This window comes from Erinaceus europaeus, chromosome 12 (assembly GCF_950295315.1).
Source record: "Erinaceus europaeus chromosome 12, mEriEur2.1, whole genome shotgun sequence".
NCBI lineage: Eukaryota > Metazoa > Chordata > Mammalia > Eulipotyphla > Erinaceidae > Erinaceus > Erinaceus europaeus.
In genome coordinates this window covers 74333389-74353050 of record NC_080173.1, presented here as the reverse complement: position 1 = coordinate 74353050, position 19662 = coordinate 74333389, and the positions used below count along the sequence as shown (strand labels likewise).

Genomic DNA, 19662 nt, shown 5'->3' with positions numbered 1-19662 from the left:
CTTGGTGAGTTTCTTTTTTTTTTTTTTTTTAATTTATTGGGGAATTAATGTTTTACATTCAACAGTAAATACAATAGTTTGTACATGCATAACATTCCCCAGTTTCCCATATAACAATACAACCCCCACTAGGTCCTCTGACATCCTTCTTGGATCTGTATTCTCCCCACCCACCCACCCCAGAGTCTTACTTTGGTGCAATACACCAACTCCAGTTCAGGTTCTACTTGTGTTTTCTCTTCTGATCTTGTTTTTCAACTTCTGCCTGAGAGTGAGATCATCCCATATTCATCCTGGTGAGTTTCTGGGGAGGGTGAGGAGGGTGTGGGAAATAAGAAAGCAGTCCTGGGTTGGGGGAGATAGCATAATGGTTATGCAAATAGACTCTCATGCCTGAGACTCCAAAGTCCCAGGTTCAATCCCCCATACCACCATAAGCCAGAGCTGAGCAGTGCTCTGATGTTTCTCTCTCTGCATCTCTTTCAAAAGTAAAATAAAATATTTTAAAAAGAAAAGAAAAGAAAAAAAGCAGTCCTGACTTGGGTTATGGAGCAGACATCACCCTCAGATCCTTGTTTTAGTCTTTTGCCACTGGAGTGGGACTATGCACCGAAGAGTCCCTTTGGATGCTGCCATTCCAGCTATGGGCTGTGATGTTTGAAAATCTTGGCCCTGGGGCCGGGTGCTGGCGCACCTGGTTGAGCGCACATATTACAATGTGCAAAGACCTGGGTTCAAGCCCTTGGTCCCCACCTGCAGGGGGGAAGCATCATGAGTGGTAAAGCAGTGCTGCAGGTGTCTCTCTGTCTCTCTCCCTCTCTATCACCCCCTTCCCTCTCGATTTCTGGCTGTCTCTATCCAATAAATAAAAATAATAAAAAAAATTTAAAAAAAATCTTGGCCCCTTTCAAGTCTTTTCCAATGGTGTCATCTTGCTTTGACCACACTAATGGGTCACCACGTCAGCCTTTATAGCTGCGTAAGTCACAGGCCCAGGCTTTCTACTTGAGCCTGGTCTCCATATAATCGGCTAGTACTAGGGGCCAGGTGGTGGCACACTTGGTAAAGCACTCACATTACAGTGAAAAGGACCCAGGTTCAAACCCCTGCTCCCTACCTGAAAAGGAAAGCTTCACCACAAGTGTCTCTCTGTCTCTCTCCCTCTCTATCTCTCCCTCCCCTCTCAATTTCTGTCTCTATTCAATAAAAAAAAAATAAAATTGTATGCATAATATATAGTCTACCAGCACTGGCTCTGCCAAGCTAAGGTGTGCGACTCAGACCCCCATACTTCTGCCCTCTTTGTCCCCCTCTTCCTCTTTTTTTTTTCTTTTTATTAAGAAAGGATAAATTAACAAATCCATAGGGTAGAAGGGGTACAACTCCACACAATTCCCACCACCCAATCTCCATATCCCACCCCCGCCCCTGATAGCTTTCCCATTCTCTATCCCTCTGGGAGCATGGACCCAGGGTCATTGTGGGTTGCAGAAGGTGGAAGGTCTGGCTTCTGTAATTGCTTCCCCACTGAACATGGGCGTTGACTGGTCGGTCCATACTCCCAGTCTGCCTCTCTCTTTCCCTAGTAGGGTGGGTCTCTGGGGAAGCGGAGCTCCAGGACATATTGGTGGAGTCTTCAGTCCAGGGAAGCCTGGCCGGCATCCTGATGGCATCTGGAACCTGGTGACTGAAAAGAGAGTTAACATACAAAGCCAAACAAATTGTTGAGCAATCATGGACCCAAAGCTTGGAATAGTGGAGAGGAAGTGTTAGGGGGGTACTCACTGCAAACTCTAGCGTACTTCTGCTTTCAGGTATATATTTTGCAGTAGTTTATGGATATGTGTGAACATATGCTCTCTCTCACAGAAACTGGTGTATATCTAGGTTTTGGGACTTTGTTCCCAAAAAAAGAGAAAGTGAACCACCTGGGATGGAATTAGAGAATACTATGAAAGGAAAGGTCTCACCCGAGTAATGAAGCTGAAGGGTTGTCATTCCACACGTGAAGTCTCTGGACACAGTCTGAGCTGAAGCATGTTGAGGTGGCAATCGTTGTGTTGATTAGGTTGCAATCGGCAGATGCAATATTAGTTGATATGGATTGGGAGACGCATACGGGAAAGTGGGCCCTATCCAAAGGTTCCAGGACTGGGGGAAGTAGAGGCTCTATAATGGAGATGTGAGGTTCCTGCTGTCTTAGGGTTAAAAAAGACAATGGCTAGTTAATGTTATCATCACATTATTTGGTAATTGGGTTAACTTTGAAAAGTCCTTTTGTTAGTGTTTGCTGTACAGTACCCAGTATCTTGTATATAGCTGTGTTATTGGTTGCTTCTGATCTACTTGGTCTAGGCTTTTGAGAGAGTCCGCCTATCAAATACACAGCCTATATATTAAAAAGACTCAGTCTGTGTTTTAAAAACTTTGAAACATACAATTAATTTTCCCCCTCTCATATTAATTAACTAGTGATTTATATGACTACACTTTACTAGGAGTGTACATAAACACCATTCCCACCACCAAAAGACTGTGACCCATCCCTCCCACCGACTCCCACCCCCCACTGGCCCAGGAAGCTGCATGTCTACCCCTCACAGGGTTTTTACTTTGGTGCCCTACTTACAATTTAGTTAGGTCCTGCTTTTAGTTTCCCTTTCAGATCTTCTTACTCAACTTCTGTTGATGAGTGGGATCATCCCATACTCATCTTTATCTTTCTGACTTAGCTCACTGAACATAATTCCTTCTAGCTCTGTCCAAGATGGGTCAGAGAAGGTGGGTTCATTGTTCTTGATAGCTGCATAGCCCCTCTTCCTCTTCTTTTTTTTTAACTTAGCTTTTTTTGAAACCTGTTTTTATAAAAATTTGTGATTAATAGTAAGTTACAAGATTGAAAGGTTACAGTATCTATTTCCACACCATACCCACCACCAAAATTCTGTGTCCCCACCTTGCTATCTTCCAAAGGTCCCTTCCCCTTATGGGATGCCAAGTATAAGAGTGGCCCCACAGGTCAGCCAGCCCACCATCTGAAGAGTCTGTTAATGCAGATATGCAAGACAGGCCTGTGCTGGGGGCTCCTGTGAGCAGCAGCTCCCCCCTCACTGAGTCTGCTTGACCCCCAGCCTCAGAGGGAGCCCTGTGTTCTGAACCACCACCTTCCTAACTTGGCCTCTTTGCTTCCCAACTAGGTTTGCCAGATCCTGAAAATGAATACAGGATACCCAGTTAAATTTGAATTTCAGGTAAATAATTTCTCAGTTTATGTCCCATCTAATAATACTGATATCTAATAATAACATCTAGCACTAAGATCTAATACTAATATAACTAATATTGACTGATAATCCTAGCGATAATGATTCTTTCCAGGTAGCCTCCGATTCTTGGGTATTTGCTTGTGCCCCAGTTTAGAAACTAGGTTCTTGGGGTAGTCACAGATAGCATAATGGTTATGCAAAGAGACTCTCATGCCTAAGGCTCCAAAGTCCCAGGTTCAACCCCTCATAAGCCAGAGCTGATCAGTGCTCTGGTTAAAAAAAAAAAAGTTCCTTTTCTCTAAGCGATATATATATATATATATATATATATATATATATATATATATCTCCAAATCATTTATAGAGTAGGAGTTAATGGTTTTTTTTTCTTTTTTTATTATAAATTTATTGGGGAATTAATGTTTTACATTCAACAATAAATACAATAAGTTTGTACATGCATAACATTCCCCAGTTTCCCATATAACAATACAACCTCCACTAGGTCCTCTGACATCCTTCTTGGACCTGTATTCTCTCCACCCACCCACTCCAGAGTCTTTTACTTTGTTGCAATACACCAACTCCAGTTCAGGTTCTACTTGTGTTTTATTTTCTGATCTTGTCTTTCAACATCTGCCTGAGAGTGAGATCATCCCATATTCATCTTTCTGTTTCTGACTTACTTCACTTAACATGAATTTTTCAAGGTCCATCCAAGATCGGCTGAAAATGGTGAATTCGCCATTTTTTGTAGCTGAGTAGTATTCCATTGTGTATATAGACCACAACTTGCTCAGCCACTCATTTGTTGTTGGACACCTGGGTTGCTTCCAGGTTTTGACTATTACAAATTGTACTGCCAAGAACATATGTGTAGACAGATCTTTTTGGATGGGTGTGTTGGGTTCCTTAGGATATATCCCCAGGAGAGGAATTGCAGGATCATAGGGTAGGTCCATTTCTAGCCTTCTGAGAGTTCTCCAGATTGTTCTTCACAGAGGTTGGACCAATTTACATTCCCACCAGCAGTGTAGGAGGGTTTCTTTGACCCCACAACCTCTCCAGCATTTGCTGATGTTACCTTTTCTTTTTTTTTTTTTTAAAGATTTTATTTATTTATGAGAAAGATAGGAAGAGAGAGAAAGGACCAGACATCACTCTGGCACATGTGCTGCCGCGGATCGAACTCAGGACCTGATGCTTGAGAGTCCAAAGCTTTACCACTATGCCACCTCCTGGACCACTGCTATTACCTTTTCTGATGTATGACATTCTCACAGGAGTGAAGTGGTATCTCATTGTTGTCTTTATTTGCATTTCTCTGACAATCAGAGACTTGGAGCATTTTTTCATGTGTTTCTCGTCCTTTTGGATCTTTTCTGTGGTGAATATTCTGTCCATGTCTTCCCCCCATTTTTGGATGGGGTTATTTGTTGTCTTGATGTTGAGATTTGCAAGCTCTTTATATATTCTGGTTATTTTGAGAGTCGGGCTGTAGCGCATCAGGTTAAGTGCACGTGGCACAAAGTGCAAGGACTGGCATTAGGATCCCAGTTCGAGCCCCCAGCTCCCCACCTGCCTGGGAGTTGCTTCACAGGCAGTGAAGCAGGTCTGCAGGTATCTATCTTTCTCTTCCCCTCTGTCTTCCCCTTCTCTCTCCATTTCTCTCTGTCCTATCTAACAACGACAACATCAGCAACAACAACAATAATAACTACAACAACAATAAAAAAAACAAGGGCAACAAAAGGGAAATATATATATATTTATATATATATTTTGTCTTGTCTTGTCTGATGTATGGCATGTAAAGATCTTCTCCCATTCTGTGAGGGGTCTCTTGGTTTGGGTAGTAGTTTCTTTAGCTGTTCAGAAGCTTTTTAATTTGATGTAGTCCCATAGGTTTATGCTTGTCTTAGTCTTCTTTGTAATTGGATTCGTTTCATTGAAAATGTCTTTAAAATTTATGTGGAAAAGAGTTCTGCCAATATTTTCCTCTAAGTATCTGATAGTTTCTGGTCTAACATCCAAGTCCTTGATCCACTTGGAATTTACTTTTGTATTTGGTGAAATACAGTGGTTCAGTTTCATTCTTCTGCATGTTTCAACCCATTGTTTCCAACACCATTTGTTGAAGAGACTCTGCTTTCCCCATTTAATAGTCTGGGTACCTTTGTCAAAGATTAGATGTCCATAGGTATGAGGGCTTACTTCTGGGCTCTCAATTCTATTCCACTGGTCAGTGTGTCTATTCATGTTCCAGTACCAAGCAGTTTTGTTTCAATAGTATTTTAATCCCTGAGTTGGAGCTCAGTGGTTTAAAAGCCTCTTTTTTTTTTTCCCCCTGTAAACTATGGGAGCCTGAGGGCTTTTAAACTATCAATAGGCTTCTTAGCTTAATCACTGATTCCTGACCAAGAGATAAAGCAGGGTGTAGCAGAGATAATCCAGTGGTTATGCAAAGAGACTTTCACAGCCCCTCAGTTATGCCACCGAGGTATAGGTCTTCTCCTGAGTTTCCTGGTTAGATCTCTGTCCCCTGGTGTCCCTCCCTGTCACTGCTCCAGATTCTGAGGGCAGTAGCAATGGAGACTCAGAGTTGCACTTGGTGAGTCTCTGGGGAGTCCTCTCCTCCCTTCAGCTGTCCCCTTGTTGGTAGAACAGACTGGAGGTGGTGTCTTAACTGCTAAACTGCTAAACTGTTAGCAGTCACTTAATCTCTCCTTAGGCTCCTCTCTCCTCTCTGTCACCAGCCACACGTGTTTGTACTCACTGGTGATTTACTGGGTTCCTGTGGTCATTCTAGTCCTGTCTTGTTTTGGTCCCGGGTGGTCTCTCTTTGGTATTCCTAGTTGATCCAGGAGAGGAGAGGAGAGAAAGTGATCTCAAGTACCAAGCAGTTTTTATGACAATGGCCCTATAATACAATTTGAGATCTGGGGGCGTGATGCCTCCAGTTCTGTTCTTTCTAAGTATGACATGTCTTGGTGTCTTTAGGTCTGGGTTAATTCTGTTTGGGACCCTCTGGGCTTCTTGAATCTTTATGTCTTTGGTGTTGTCTAGACTAGAGAAATTTTCAGCTATTATGGCCTGGAGAACGCTTTCTTCCTCCCCTTCTCTTTCTTCCTCTGGTAAGCCAATAATGCGTATATTGTTTCTTTTGAAGTCATCCCATAGGACTCTGTTGTTGTTTTCAGCATCTCTTAATCTCTTTTTGAGATCTCTTACTTCTTTTTTTGTTGTCTCTAATTCATCCTCAATTTTGCTAATTCTGTCTTCAGCCTCATTGATTCTATTCTCTCTGCCCTCTACTGCTTTCTGGAGTTCATCTATTTTGTTGCCCTGCTCTGATACTGTTTTAGCTTGTTCAGCTAGTTGCCTTCTTAGCTCAGAGATTTCAGCTTTCAGCTCTCTAATAACCATGAGATAATTAGAATTTTCTTCCATATTCTCATTTGTTGTTCCTGCATTTCTGATTACAATTTTTTCAAATTCTTTACTCACTCCTGTTATTATTTCCTTAGCTAATGTTTGGATGTTGAACTCGTTGTTTTGTGCTTCACCCTCTGGAGGACTTTTAGCTGGACTCTTGTCCTGGTTCGAGTCTCCAATATTTTTTCTTGTTGTTTTAACCATTTTAAATAAGTTAACAGTTTTTTCAATCCCTGAGTTGGAGTTCAGTGGTGTAAAAGCCTTTTTTTTTTCCCCTGTAGGCTATGGTAGCCTGAGGGCTTTTAAACTATCAATAGGCTTCTTAGCTTAATCACTGACTCCTGACCAAGAGATAAAGCAGGGTGTGGCAGAGATAATCCAGTGGTTATGCAAAGAGACTTTCACAGCCCCTCAGCTATGCCACCGAGGTATAGGTCTTCTGAGTTTCCCGGTTAGATCTCTGTACCCTGGTGTCCCTCCCTGTTGCTGCTCCAGATTCTGAGGGTAGTAGCAATGGAGACTCAGAGTTGCACTTGGTGAGTCTCTGGGGAGTCCTTTCCTCCCTTCAGCTGTCCCCTTGTTGGTGGAGCAGACTGAAGGTGGTGTCTCCACTGACAAACTGTCGAACTGTTAGCAGTCACTTAATCTCTCCTTAGGTCCCTCTCTCCTCTCTGTCACCAGCCACGCGTGTTTGTACTCACGGGTGATTTACTGGGTTTCTGTGGTCATTCTAGTCCTGTCTTGTTTTGGTCTGGGTGGTCTCCTTTGGTATTCCTAGTTGATCCGGGAGAGGAGAGGAGAGGAGAGAAAGCGATCTGCTGCTCGTAGCTCCGCCTCCGGAAGTCGAATCCCAGTTCTGTTCTTTCTTCTCAAGATTGTTTTGGCAATTCTAGGTCTTTTCTGGCTCCAGATAAACATTTGTAGCATTTTTTCTATTCTCCTAAAAAATGTGCTTGGGATCTTGATGGGGATAGCATTAAATTTGTAGATGGCTCTGGGTAGTAAGTATATTCATTTTGATGATGTTAATTCTTCCAACCCATGAACATGGAATATCTTTCCACTTCTTTGTGTCTTTTTCAATTTCCTTGAGTAGTGACTCATAATTTTCATTATACAAGTCTTTCACTTCTTTGGTTAGGTTTACTCCTAGATATTTTATTGTTTTTGTTGCTATATTAAAAGGAATTGATTTCTGGATTTCAACTTCTTCTAATTTAGTGTTTGCATAGAGGAATGCCACTGGCTTTTGAATGTTAATTTTGCTTTGAGTCTGACAGTTTGCCTGCCCTGCCCTGCCCCAGACATCCAGAAGTAGCTGCCAACCTTTTCAGAAGCTGCAGCCCCATTGCCCCCTTGCTTTGGGAAATGTGTCAAGGTCTGGGGTCCTGGACAAGCTACAAGCAACCTACCACGAAAGTAGTGAACATCCAAGAAGTGGATGGGGACCAGGGTGGGAACAAAGTGCTGCCCAAGGACCCCAGGATAAAATCCAATTTGCTGGTGTGGCACAGTGATCATACCGTAACTCTGTTCATGGAAAGATTCCTGGGCTCAAAGTCAACAACCCACCGGGCACCACTGTGTGTGCCAAACTAAAGCAGCCCCTGAAGGCCGGGCAGGAAAGATTACAGTGGAGGCCTCTGTCCTCTTGGAGGAGTGAGGAAACACCAAGCTCACATCACAGAATGACCGAAGGAAGGGTTCAGTGGAGGCTGGAAATGTTGTGGGTTGTAGGCTGAGCCCTGCACCAGGGGCAGCATTCTAGGCAGAGGGACTGGAAAAAGCGCAGCTCAGAACAGCATGTTTGTACTACTGAGGAGAGCAGCACAGGACCAGGAAAGATGGTGGGTCCACTGTTGGTTGGTCCAGCTGACTGGGCCTCACCATAAGGGGGATAGGGGTGTGGTTGTGGGTCCTAGACCCCAGGAAGTCCAGAGTCAGCTTGCCAGTCCTTCCTGGAGCTAATCAGGAGACTAGGTTGAAGCTGTAGAAGGTTCCATCACCTGCCAACCCTGGTTTCTCTCTCTGGCTTACACTCCAAACTCCAGGATTTCACCTTGGGTTCTATGACATTGATGTGGGTTTAAATACACAGTATTGTAGGGGCCTGAGCTGGGGCACACCCAGCAGAGTGTACACATCACCATGCCCCGGCCCCAGGTCCCCATCTGCAGGAGGGAAGCTTCACAGGCAGTGGAGCAGTGTGACAGGTGTCTCTCTCCCTCTCTAGCTCCCCCTCTGCCTCTATCCCATCAAAAAAAAAAAAAAAAAAAAACAGATTAAAATGGTTACTGGAAATGGTAGATTTGTCAGATAGGCACCAAGCCCAGCAATAACCCTGGTGGCATAAATAAAGGCCCATACCCAGTGGACAAAGGGACTAAAGTCTGAGCCCATTTTGATGGTATCATGTTTGGGGAAGCCTGAGAGACACCCTCCCATATTCTATGTTTTAGGCCAACCAACCTCTTCTTCCCCCAACTGTCCTTCCCAGTTTATGTAGGTCAACACACTATCCCCACACCAAAGCCTGACTCAGCTGGTCTCTGGAGCACTCCATCGGTGCTCCAGCCTGCAGTCGGGGTGTTGTGAATGTGGACTCAGGAGTCTATCGGGGCTCAAAGAAGACCAGGACATCTAGTCCAGTCTGTCAATGAGAGAATTAAGGTGAGTCCAGTTTTTATGTAGGAGTGGAGACAAAGGTGGCCCACCTCATAGCCCTCTGTGTCCTGGAGAATCCAGCCGGTGGACTGGGCACAGTCAGTGTCTGCTCAGTCACAGGTGTGCACAGAGGGGTGCAAACAACATGCCCCTGTGCAGATCTGGGACTTCTTGTGAAATTATATACATGGCAGCTCCACTGCTCTGGGCTGCTTTTTTTCATTGGGGTAGGGGTAAGGGTGGGAGACACCACTGTAACTCCTGTATCACACCAGGGCTGAACCCTGGGTTGCCCACATGGCAATGCAGGTACCCTACCTGGTGAGCTATCTCTGGCTTAGAGGAAACATCTATTTCTTACCCTTAAAATGCACTTCCTTGGAGGCCAGCTTCCATGCAATGAGGAAGCAGCAAGCAGCCACAAGGAGAACTGAGGCCCTAAGGCAACAGCCTAGTTATCTTTAAGTTAGGCCAGCCACTTGAGTGAGACCATGTTGGGCTTTTTTTTTTTTTTTTTTTAAACCAGAGCACTGCTCAGCTCTGGTTTATAGTGGTGCAGAGATTGAACCTGGGACTTCGGAGCTTCAAGCATGAGAATCTCTTTGCATAACCAGTATGCTATCTCCCCCACCATGTTGGACCGTCTAATAGTCCTAACACCAGATGAAGTACAACGACCTGGTCAAGCCACAAAGCCATGAAAAATACTAAGTTGAGTTCACTGACTTTACAGCCAATAGATATTGAAACAGTAAGTCTTTCAGCTCTTCGCTCTTTCCAGGCTTTCTCTCAGAACATCAGCCTTCCCCAGAAGTAACTGTCTAAGCAGGACCCGGCTTGGGGAGTGACTTGGCCCATCCAGTAGCTCTCCCATGGAGAACCTTAGCTGTCCACAGTAGCAGGATCCCACACAGGGAAAGAGGCTCCCAAGAGCTAGAGCGACTGAAGGGTAATTCTCACCAAGAGCTTCTGAAGGCTGATTCTATTTAGCCCATGAATCATCCACAGCCTTCTCGCTCCTTTAAAACTATCTTGTGGGAGTCGGGCAGTAGCGCAGCGGATTAAATGTACATGGTGCAAAATGCAAGGACCTGTGGAAGGATCCTGGTTCAAGCCCCCGGCTCCCCACCTGCAGGGGAGTCGCTTCACAGGAGGTGAAGCAGGTCTGCAGGTGTCTATCTTTCTCTCCCCCTCTGTCTTCCCCTCCTCTCTCCATTTCTCTCTGTCCTGTCCAACAACAGTGACATCAATAACAATAACTACAACAATAAAAAGGGCAACAAAAAGGAATAAATAGATAAATGCTTTGAAAAAATATTTTGAAAAAGTATCATGAAGAAGAGTGGATACTTTACCAATAAATGGAAGAGGCACCTGAATTTAACCCCTGAGAAGGAGAAGGAAGAGAGACCCTCACTGTACTGACTCCAAGTATAAAAAAAGGATAACTGAAACAGCTACAAGTGTGGCCATATACTCTCCAGAAAGAGTTCGAGCCATGCTGACGTTCCTCTCCTATGAACAGTAGCCCTAATTTAGAACTCTCATGCTGGCAAAAGTGCTGGGAAACTTGGCCGAAGGAAAAGTGTCAGGTTGCTACAGCACCCAAGGAATAGAGGTCACTCCCCTCTCACTTAAGCAACGAATAATGTAGAAAGGTGTTTAATTTTTCATTAATGCAGGGCTGTGGTTAATAACAGTTCTGCTTTGTGGAAGAAAAAACTGGGGTTAAATGGTGGCTGAGAGGATAGACATGGCCCCTGCCGTATTCACCCAGCATCAGAAAAGATTTTTAAAAGTATTTTATTTTGGGGGTCGGGCAGTGGCGCAGTGGGTTAAGTGCACATGGTGCTAAGCGCAGGGACCGGAGTAAGGATCCCGGTTCGAGCCCCTGGCTCCCCACCTGCAGGGGAGTCGCTTCACGGGCGGTGAAGCAGGTCTGCAGGTGTCTATCTTTCTCTCCCTCTCTCTCTGTCTTCCCCTCCTCTCTCCATTTCTCTCTGTCCTATCCAACGACATCAATAACAATAATAACCACAACAATGTTAAACAACAAGGGCAACAAAAGGGGCAAAATGGCCTCCAGGAGCGGTGGATTCATGGTGCAGGCACCGAGCCCAGCAATAACCCTGGAGGGGAAAAAAATTTTTTTTTATTTACTTATTTATTGAGTAGAGACAGAAAGAAGTATGGAGGAGGGGAGACAGAGATGGAAAGAGAGACACTTGCAGTACTGCATTACCATTCATGAAGCTTGCCTCCCCATAGGTGGGAACCAGGGGCTTAAACCTGCTTCCTTGTACATTGTAGCATGCCTGTTCTGTCATGTGTACCACCAGCTGGCCCCAAGACTTCTTTAAGCCCTGGAGAATGAACCCAGGGCCTCACACATTCACAGTACCACTTCTGAGTGCCTTCCCCTGGCTGATATGTTTAGTCTTTACTTTAGACAGAAGGAAAGAGAAACCTCGACACTGCTCCGTCATCCATGCAGTGCCTTATTACTGTCCATGGTGCTCCCGTGTAGCTCGGGGCTCAAGTCCACAGCCTCATATTTGGTAAGGTGTGTGCTTTACTGGGTGAACTATCTCTTTGGACCCACAAAAGCTTCAGCTATTCCATTCAAATAACCACCAGCCCACACACCTGTGACCAGAGAGTGTGCTGACTGCATGTGATCTGTCAGTAGATTGTGATCTCTGTGTGAACATCCTCAAAGCCTGGGAAGTGGTGCAGTGGATAACGCCTTGCACTGAGATCCTCAGATTGAATCCCAGCATCGCATATGCCTGAGATATTCTCTCCTTTCTTTTTCTTTTTTAGATTGTACTTATTTATTAATGAAAAAGATAAGAGAGAAAAAGAACCAATTATCACTCTGGTACATGTGTTGCCAGGGATTGAACTCAGGAGTTCATGCTTAAGAGCCCAGTGCTGGAAGGAAGAGAAAAAAAAAAAAAAAAAAGTCCAGTGCTTTATCTGTGCCACCTCCCAGACCACATTTCTCATAATTTTTTTTAAAATCTTGATTATGCTTTATTATGGATAGAGACAGAGATATAGGGTGAGACAGGGAGAAAGAGAGAGACACCCACAGCACTACTTCACCACTTGTGAAGCTTTCCCTCTACAGGTGGGGAGCAGGGGCTTGAACCTGGATCCTTATATATGGTAACAAGTGCACTCAATTGAGTGTGCCACCGCCAGGCCCCAAGGAATATTTTTTAAAGGTATCGGTTTACAACAAGTGTCACTTACTAGATTCTGGGAGTAGACCGGCAGCTGGGTTGAAAGCTCCAAGATGGCCACATTCGCACATGTGGGTGGGCTGTCGCCATCCACTAGGAAGCTTACTCTGGCTTCTCCTGCTGCAGCAGCTAATATTCTCCCCACACCATGCCCTCAGGGCTGGGTGCTAAGCTGCTACAACCTGCTTCAGGACTTATACACATTTGCTTCTTTCTGTTGGTCAAAACAAGCCCAAAGGCCAGCCTTTATCCAGAGAAGGGAAGACTCCATGTTCCCCTGCCCAAGGGTGCAGAGTGCCCGTGAGAATGGGCAACAGGTGGAGTCCAGACATGAGCTTGCAGGCTTGGAGAGAAACTCCTAGCCGGGGTGCCAGTGAAGCCTTCAAGGTTGGGGATCCCCAGGATGGCTGCTATGGGGAGGCTATGGGGCCTCTGCTGCAGAGACTTCTGGCTGCCGTGCAGAAGAAGCCTTGTGGGTGGGAGACCCTGAGGCCAGCTCAGCTGCAGGGACTGAGCCCTGGAGTGCAGAAGGCAGGTGCAAGGGAGAGAGTGAGGGCTCCCAGGGACTAGCCCAAGGCCCCTCTGCTGCAGAGACTCCAGGCCTCAGTGGACACCCAGGCATCAGGCTAGGGAGCCTCCTGGTTCTGCTGCAGAGGCTCAGGGCTGCAGTGGAGTCCAGGGAGAGCACTGTGTGCTCCTGCCAGCTGTCCTGTTGGCTCTGTGTTTGCTGTATGTTGTCCTGTGGAAGCTGACTGCAGTGGGACTTGTGGTGGCTTCCTGTGGCTGTGTGCTGCTTAATAAATGGCTTGATGGGGCCAGGTGGTGGCACACCTGGTTGAGCGCATGCATTACAGTATGCAAGGATCCGGGTTCAAGTCCCTGGTCCCCACCTGCAGGGGGAAAGCTTTGCAAGTAGTGAAGTAGTGTTGCAGGTGTCTCTCTGCCTCTCTCCCTATCACTTCCTTCCGTCTTGATTTCTGACTGTTTCTACCAAACAAAATAAACATAGTAAAATTAAAAAAAAAGTAAATGGCTTGTGCAGAGGGTCTGGGGCTGGGTTGAGACTTGGGGAGGCCAAGGAGACCCCCCCCCCCAGTTCTGCAACAACCTTCAGACAGTCATGGAGAAAGGGACATGGCTCTGCTATCAGGATCCTCTGAAGAGGAGCTCTAGAACCCTTGAACTCCCATGCCTCCCGCCCCAAAGACTGGGGCAAGGGCCTCAGCCTAGCCTCAGAGACCACAGCCTCTTCGTGCATCAAGTGTAAATGAAGTGTGAAGAAAGATATAAATAAACAAATAAATAAATAGAATGGTAGGTCAAACCACACATGGCAACTCATTCCTGGAAAGATAAAAGTCAGACTTCTAGGCCCACTGAGCTAAGAAGCAGACCTCCACTGACCCATGGTGACTCCATTCAAGTTGGCTATAACTCAGAGCAGATCTGACAGCAAAGGACCCAGGAATTGTCTCCAAACAACAATAACAAAAATTATTTATTTTAAAACACAAGAGAGGGACTGGGCGGTAGCGCAGCAGGTTGAGCGCACATGGTGCAAAATGCAAGGCTGGCTTAAAGATCCCAGTTCGAGCCCCCAGCTCCAGGGGGGGTCGCTTCACAAGTGGTGAAACAAGTCTGCAGGTGTCTGTCTTTCTCTTTTCCTCTGTCTTCCCCTCCACTCTCCATTTCTCTCTGTTCTATCCAACAACAATGACAGTGATGACAACAGTGATAATCCCAACAGTATCGATAGGCAACAAGGGCAACAAAAGGGAAAAGGTGGCCTCCAGGAGCAGTGGATTGTGGTGCAGGCACCGAGCCCCAGTGATAATCCTGGAGGCAAAAGAAATAAACACAGAGGAAGAGGTTTGTTGTTGTTGTTTGTTTGTTTGTTTGAAATACAGAGCACTGCTCAGCTCTAGCTTGTGGTGTGGGGAATTAAACCTGAAACTCCAGACCCTCAGGCCTGAAAGTCTTTGGCATTACCATTATGCTAGCTGTGGAGAGAGAGAGTGAGAGATTGACTAGAGACCAGAGCACTGTTAAGCTCTGGCTTACAGTGGTATTGGGGACAGAACCTGGGACCTCAGCACTTGAGGTATGTAAGTTGTCAATGTAACGATCATGCTATTTCCTCTGCCTAGTTTTTTTTTTTTTTTAATTTATTAGAGACAGAGAAATTGAGAATAGAAGGGAAGGGAGAGAGAGACCTACCTGCAGTCCTGCTTTACCACTTGTGAAGTTTTCCCCCTGCAGGAAGAGACCAAAGACTTGAACCTGGGTTACTGTAATGTGTGTGCTTAACTAAGTGTGCCACCGCCAGGCCCCCTCTCCCTTAGTTTTTCAAATGTGGTTATGTGTGTTTTATTTATTTGTTTTGTTTTAGCTGGAGATTCACTTCAAATTGTAGTGTAGCTCTAAGTCTACAGCAGACTTTTGTGGAAAGTAGAGTTCCCATACGCTCTCTCTTTTCACACACCCCCACAGCTTCCAGCAACCCTGTACTGGCTGCTACACCTGTTACAATTGATGAAAGCTCTCTCTCCCTCTCTTTCTTCCCATCTCTCTCTCCCTGTCTCTCTCTCCCTCTCTCTCTCTTTCTTCTCTTGTTCTCTCGCTCTTTCACTCTCTCTCTAGCTCTGCTCAGCTCTTGTTTATGATGGTGTGTGAGATTGAACCTGGGACCGCAGAGCCTTGGACATGAAAGCACTACTATGGGGGGCTGGATGGTAGCTCAGGGGGCTAAGTGCACATGGCACAAAGAAGAAGGACTAGTGGAAGGATCCCAGTTCCAGCCCCCGGCTCCCCACCTGCAGGGGAGTCACTTCACAGGTGGTGAAGCAGGTCTGCAGGTGTCTGTCTTTCTCTCCCCCTTTCTGTCTTCCCCTCCTCTCTCCATTTCTCTCTGTCCTATCCAACAACGACAGTAATAGCAACAATAACAACTAGGGCAACAAAATGGGAAAAATGGCCTCCAGGAGTTACTACTCCAGCTGTAGCTTCATGGTGCAGGCATGAGCCCCAGGCAATAACCCAGCAAACAAAAAAAAAAAAAAGAAAGAAAGAAAGAAAGAAATGAAATAAAAAACCGGGCTATACTATTTTCCTGGAAAGTAAGAAAAATCAGGACACTGAAAAAACAAAACAAAACAATGTATGTGAAAATGATCAGCTCTGGCAGTGGCGTTGCACATACTCCATTTCATCAAACTCGTCACATTGATTTCAGCGATGTCATGTGCCACTAAAAAGGGGAAAACACTTTTAAGACGTCAAAAAGGTAAGCTTTTGCCGTCCTGTTCCCTCCCTTCCTCCCTTCCTTCCTTTCCTCCCTTCCTTCCTTCCTTCCTTTCCTCCCTTCCTTCCTCCCTCCCTCCCTTCCTTCCTTCCTTCCTTCCTCCCTTCCTTCCTTTCCTCCCTTCCTTCCTCCCTCCCTTCCTTCCTTCCTTCCTTCCTTCCTTCCTTCCTTCCTTCCTTCCTTCCTTCCTTCTTTTTGCCTCCAGAGTTATCACTGGGGCTCAGCACTACAGATCCACTGCTGGCAGCCATTTCTTCCTTTTTTTTTAATTGTTATTGGATAGGACAGAGAGGAATTGAGAGGGGAGGGAGAGATAGAAAGATAGACACCTGTAGACCTGCTTAATCTATTGTGAAGAGACCCCACACACTGCAGGTGGGGAGCCGGGGGGCATGAAACCAATTCCTTGCTCAGGTCCTAGTGCTTTGTACTATGTGTGCCTAACCCAGTGTACCATCGCCCGGCCTCCTGCCATCCTGTTTTCAAATTATGTTATTTTTTTTAAAGTCTCTTTTATTCATTTATTTAGGTATTTATTTATGTATACTTCTTTTCTTTTTTTGAAAAAAATTTTTTTTTGGTAATTGTTATTTATTTATCTTCCCTTTTGTTGCCCTTGTTGTCTTTTTTATTGTTGTTGTAGTTGATGTCGTCGTTGTTGGATAGGACAGAGAGAAATGGAGAGAGGAGGGGAAGACAGAGAGGGGGAGAGAAAGATAGACACCTGCAGACCTGCTTCACCGTCTGTGAAGCGACTCCCCTGCAGGTGGGGAGCAGGGGCTCAAACCGGGATCCTCATGCCGGTCCTTGCGCTTAGCGCCACCTGCGCTTAACCAGCTGCGCTACCGCCCGGCTCCCGTATACTTATTATCTTTATTTATTAGATAGAGACAACCAGAAATCAAGAGGGAAGGGGGTGATAGAGAGGGAGACAGACAGAGAGACACATGCAGCCCTGCTTCACCACTTGTAAAGCTTTACCCCTGCAGGTGGGGACCGGGTGCTTGAACCCGGGTCCTTGATCATTGTAATACATGCGATCAACCAGATGCACCACCACCCAACCCCCAATTTTTGTTATTTTTAAAGACTTTTTAATTTAATTATTAAAAAGGTTGGAGGAGAGAGAGAAAGAACCAGACATCACTTTGGTATATGTGCTGCTGGGGACCAAACTCAGGACCTCATGCTTGAGAGTCTAATGTTATATCCACTGCACTACCTCCCGGACCACTCAAATTTGCTACCTGAAAATATATATCAGAATAAAATCAGAGTAAATACATACCAGAATGAATCATAGTGATTTTTTAAAGACCTATTTTATTGATTACACGTGAATTTCACATAAGACAAAGGAAAGAAGCCATAGCATACCCTGGTGCGTGCAGTGCTGGGAATTGAACCAGGAACCCCAAGCATGTAAGTACAATGCTCTGCCAGTTGAGCCATTTTTCCAGTTACCATAGTATATTATAGTATGTTTCAGGTTTTTATTTAAAAAATTTTTATTATCTTTATTTTTTGGATAGAGATAGCTAGAAATTGAGGGGAAGAGAGAGAGAGAGAGAGAGAGACACTTGCAGCACTGCTTCACCACTTGTAAAGCTTCCCTCCTCCAGGTGGGGACCCGGGGCTTGAACCTGGGTCCTTGTGCATTGTAACATGTGCACCCAACCAGGTGTGCCACCACCAGGCCCCTCATGTGTTTATTTTTATTATTATTTTTTGGCCACCAGGGTTATGGATGGAGCTCCGTGCTTGCATGAAAAATCCACTCCTTCCAGCAGCCATTTTTTAAAGCTAGAGACAGAAAGAAATGGGGACAGGGGGAAGACACTTGCAGCGTTCCTTCCCTGCTCCTGAAGCTTTTCCCCCCTGCAGGTGGGGGCCAGAGGCTTGAACATGGGTCTTTGTACATGTCACTTGTGCACTTTACTAGTTATGCCACCACCCTGACCCCCATGGTATGTTTTAAAAACAAAACAAACAAACAAAAACTAGCTAGTTTGCTTCTCTCTGGTGATAAGACTGAAGGTCTTTTGAATTGTCTTATATACATATTATTGATTAATTGACTGGACAGAGACAGAGAAATCAAGAGAAAAGGGGAGATAGAGAGGGAGTCAGAGAGACACCTGCAGCCCTGCTTCACTGCTTGTAAAGCTTCCCCCCCCTGCAGGTAGGGACCAGAAGCTTGGACCTTGGTCCTTGCTCATGGTAATGTCTGTCTGCTCAGTCAGGTGTGCCACCACCAGGCCTGAATTGTCTACTTTATGCCCTGAATAGAGACCTTCTCTTCCCTCAGCCATGCCCACTCAGCTCACCTGAGCCAGACGAGTAGGCAACAGGCCAACCAAAGACAAAGAGACCACTTTATGTCTTTTTTAAATATTTTATTTATTTATTTATTTATTTATTCCCTTTTGTTGCCCTTGTTGTTTTAGTGTTGTAGTTATTATTGTTGTTGTCGTTGTTGGATAGGACAGAGAGAAATGGAGAGAGGAGGGGAAGACAGAGAGGAGGAGAGAAAGATAGACACCTGCAGACCTGCTTCACTGCCTGTGAAGCGACTCCCCTGCAGGTGGGGAGCCGGGTTCGAACCGGGATCCTTATGCCGGTCCTTGTGCTTTGCGCCACCTGTGCTTAACCCGCTGCGCTACAGCCGGACTCCCCACTTTTTGTCTTTTTAAAGAAAAAAGAGCTACAAAATATTACATTATCACAATCACTCAAGGTCCTACCATCTCCACATTGTGACTTTGATAAAATTGAATGGAAACATTACCAATAACGTCCTCTTTGTCTCATATCCCCAGCCAGTCTCCCTCTATTTTCCCATTTTTTTTTTCTCCTGAAAGGTAACTGCACCTTCTTGAAACTTTTCTGCCAATTATCCTCTTCTGTTCTGAGATCACATATGCATTGTAATCAGGAGCGTAGAGCTATTTGAAACATCTACCACTGTCTCCAGCCTAATGGAGATAGTTACCAGAGCTTTTTTCACTGTCAATTTATAAATGTTTTCATTTTTTAAGTTTTATTAGTAGTTTACAAGGTTCTAAAATTATAAGGTACAGAACTCTGATGATGGGTACGGTATAGAACTCCATACAATGTTTTTATAGTAGTATGCATTGTCCCACCTTTGCTTTTGAACCACACTTATGCTTTTGGCTTTGTTTATTCCTGATCATCATTCCGTGAGTTCACCAGTTCCTTGGGGTGGACAGACTATCTGACTGCTTCATACAAGTCGCCCCTAACATCCTAGGGGCATCCCACACGCTGGTGGTTCTTGCACAAGGCCCGTGCCAGGGGTTAAGAGCAAGGGGAGCCAGGCTTTGCGGACACGGATGTCTGCTCCTGGGGGCCCTCTCCGGGTGCCGGCTCCCGACCTCTGCTCCAAAGGCCTGTCTGCGCTGCAGCCCGCGACCCGCGCTCTGGGCGCCCCGGGAAGTGACCTAGACAGGGTCACTCGGTGGCGCGGGGCCTGGCTCGCTCGCGCTGCCCGCTCTCCGCTGCGTCGCCTCTGGCTTTTCCGCGCCCAGCTCTCCAGCCCCAACTCCCGCCCCTGGGGAGCGCGGCAGACTGGCTAGGTGACTGGGCTCCGAGGAGCCGCGGGTGCAGATCCGGTTGGCGGCGCTTGGCCCTGCCCGCGCGGCAGCAAAGCGGGTGGAGGCGGGCGGGTCTGCGGGGCCGAAAGGGGGCGTGGCCTGCGGCGGGCCGCCCCTCCCGCGCCTGCGCC

General features: G+C 45.9%; 1 protein-coding gene across 1 annotated transcript in view; it reads left to right on the top strand.

Annotated features, from left to right (window-relative positions):
- The first annotated feature begins 12919 nt into the window (after positions 1 to 12919).
- LOC132542125 (uncharacterized) overlaps positions 12920 to 19662 on the top strand; it is a 45781-nt gene continuing 39038 nt past the window's right edge. Inside the window, exon 1 of the mRNA XM_060204898.1 lies at positions 12920 to 13089. Coding sequence (XP_060060881.1) covers positions 12920 to 13089 — 170 coding nt within the window. The remainder of the gene's footprint in view (positions 13090 to 19662) is intronic.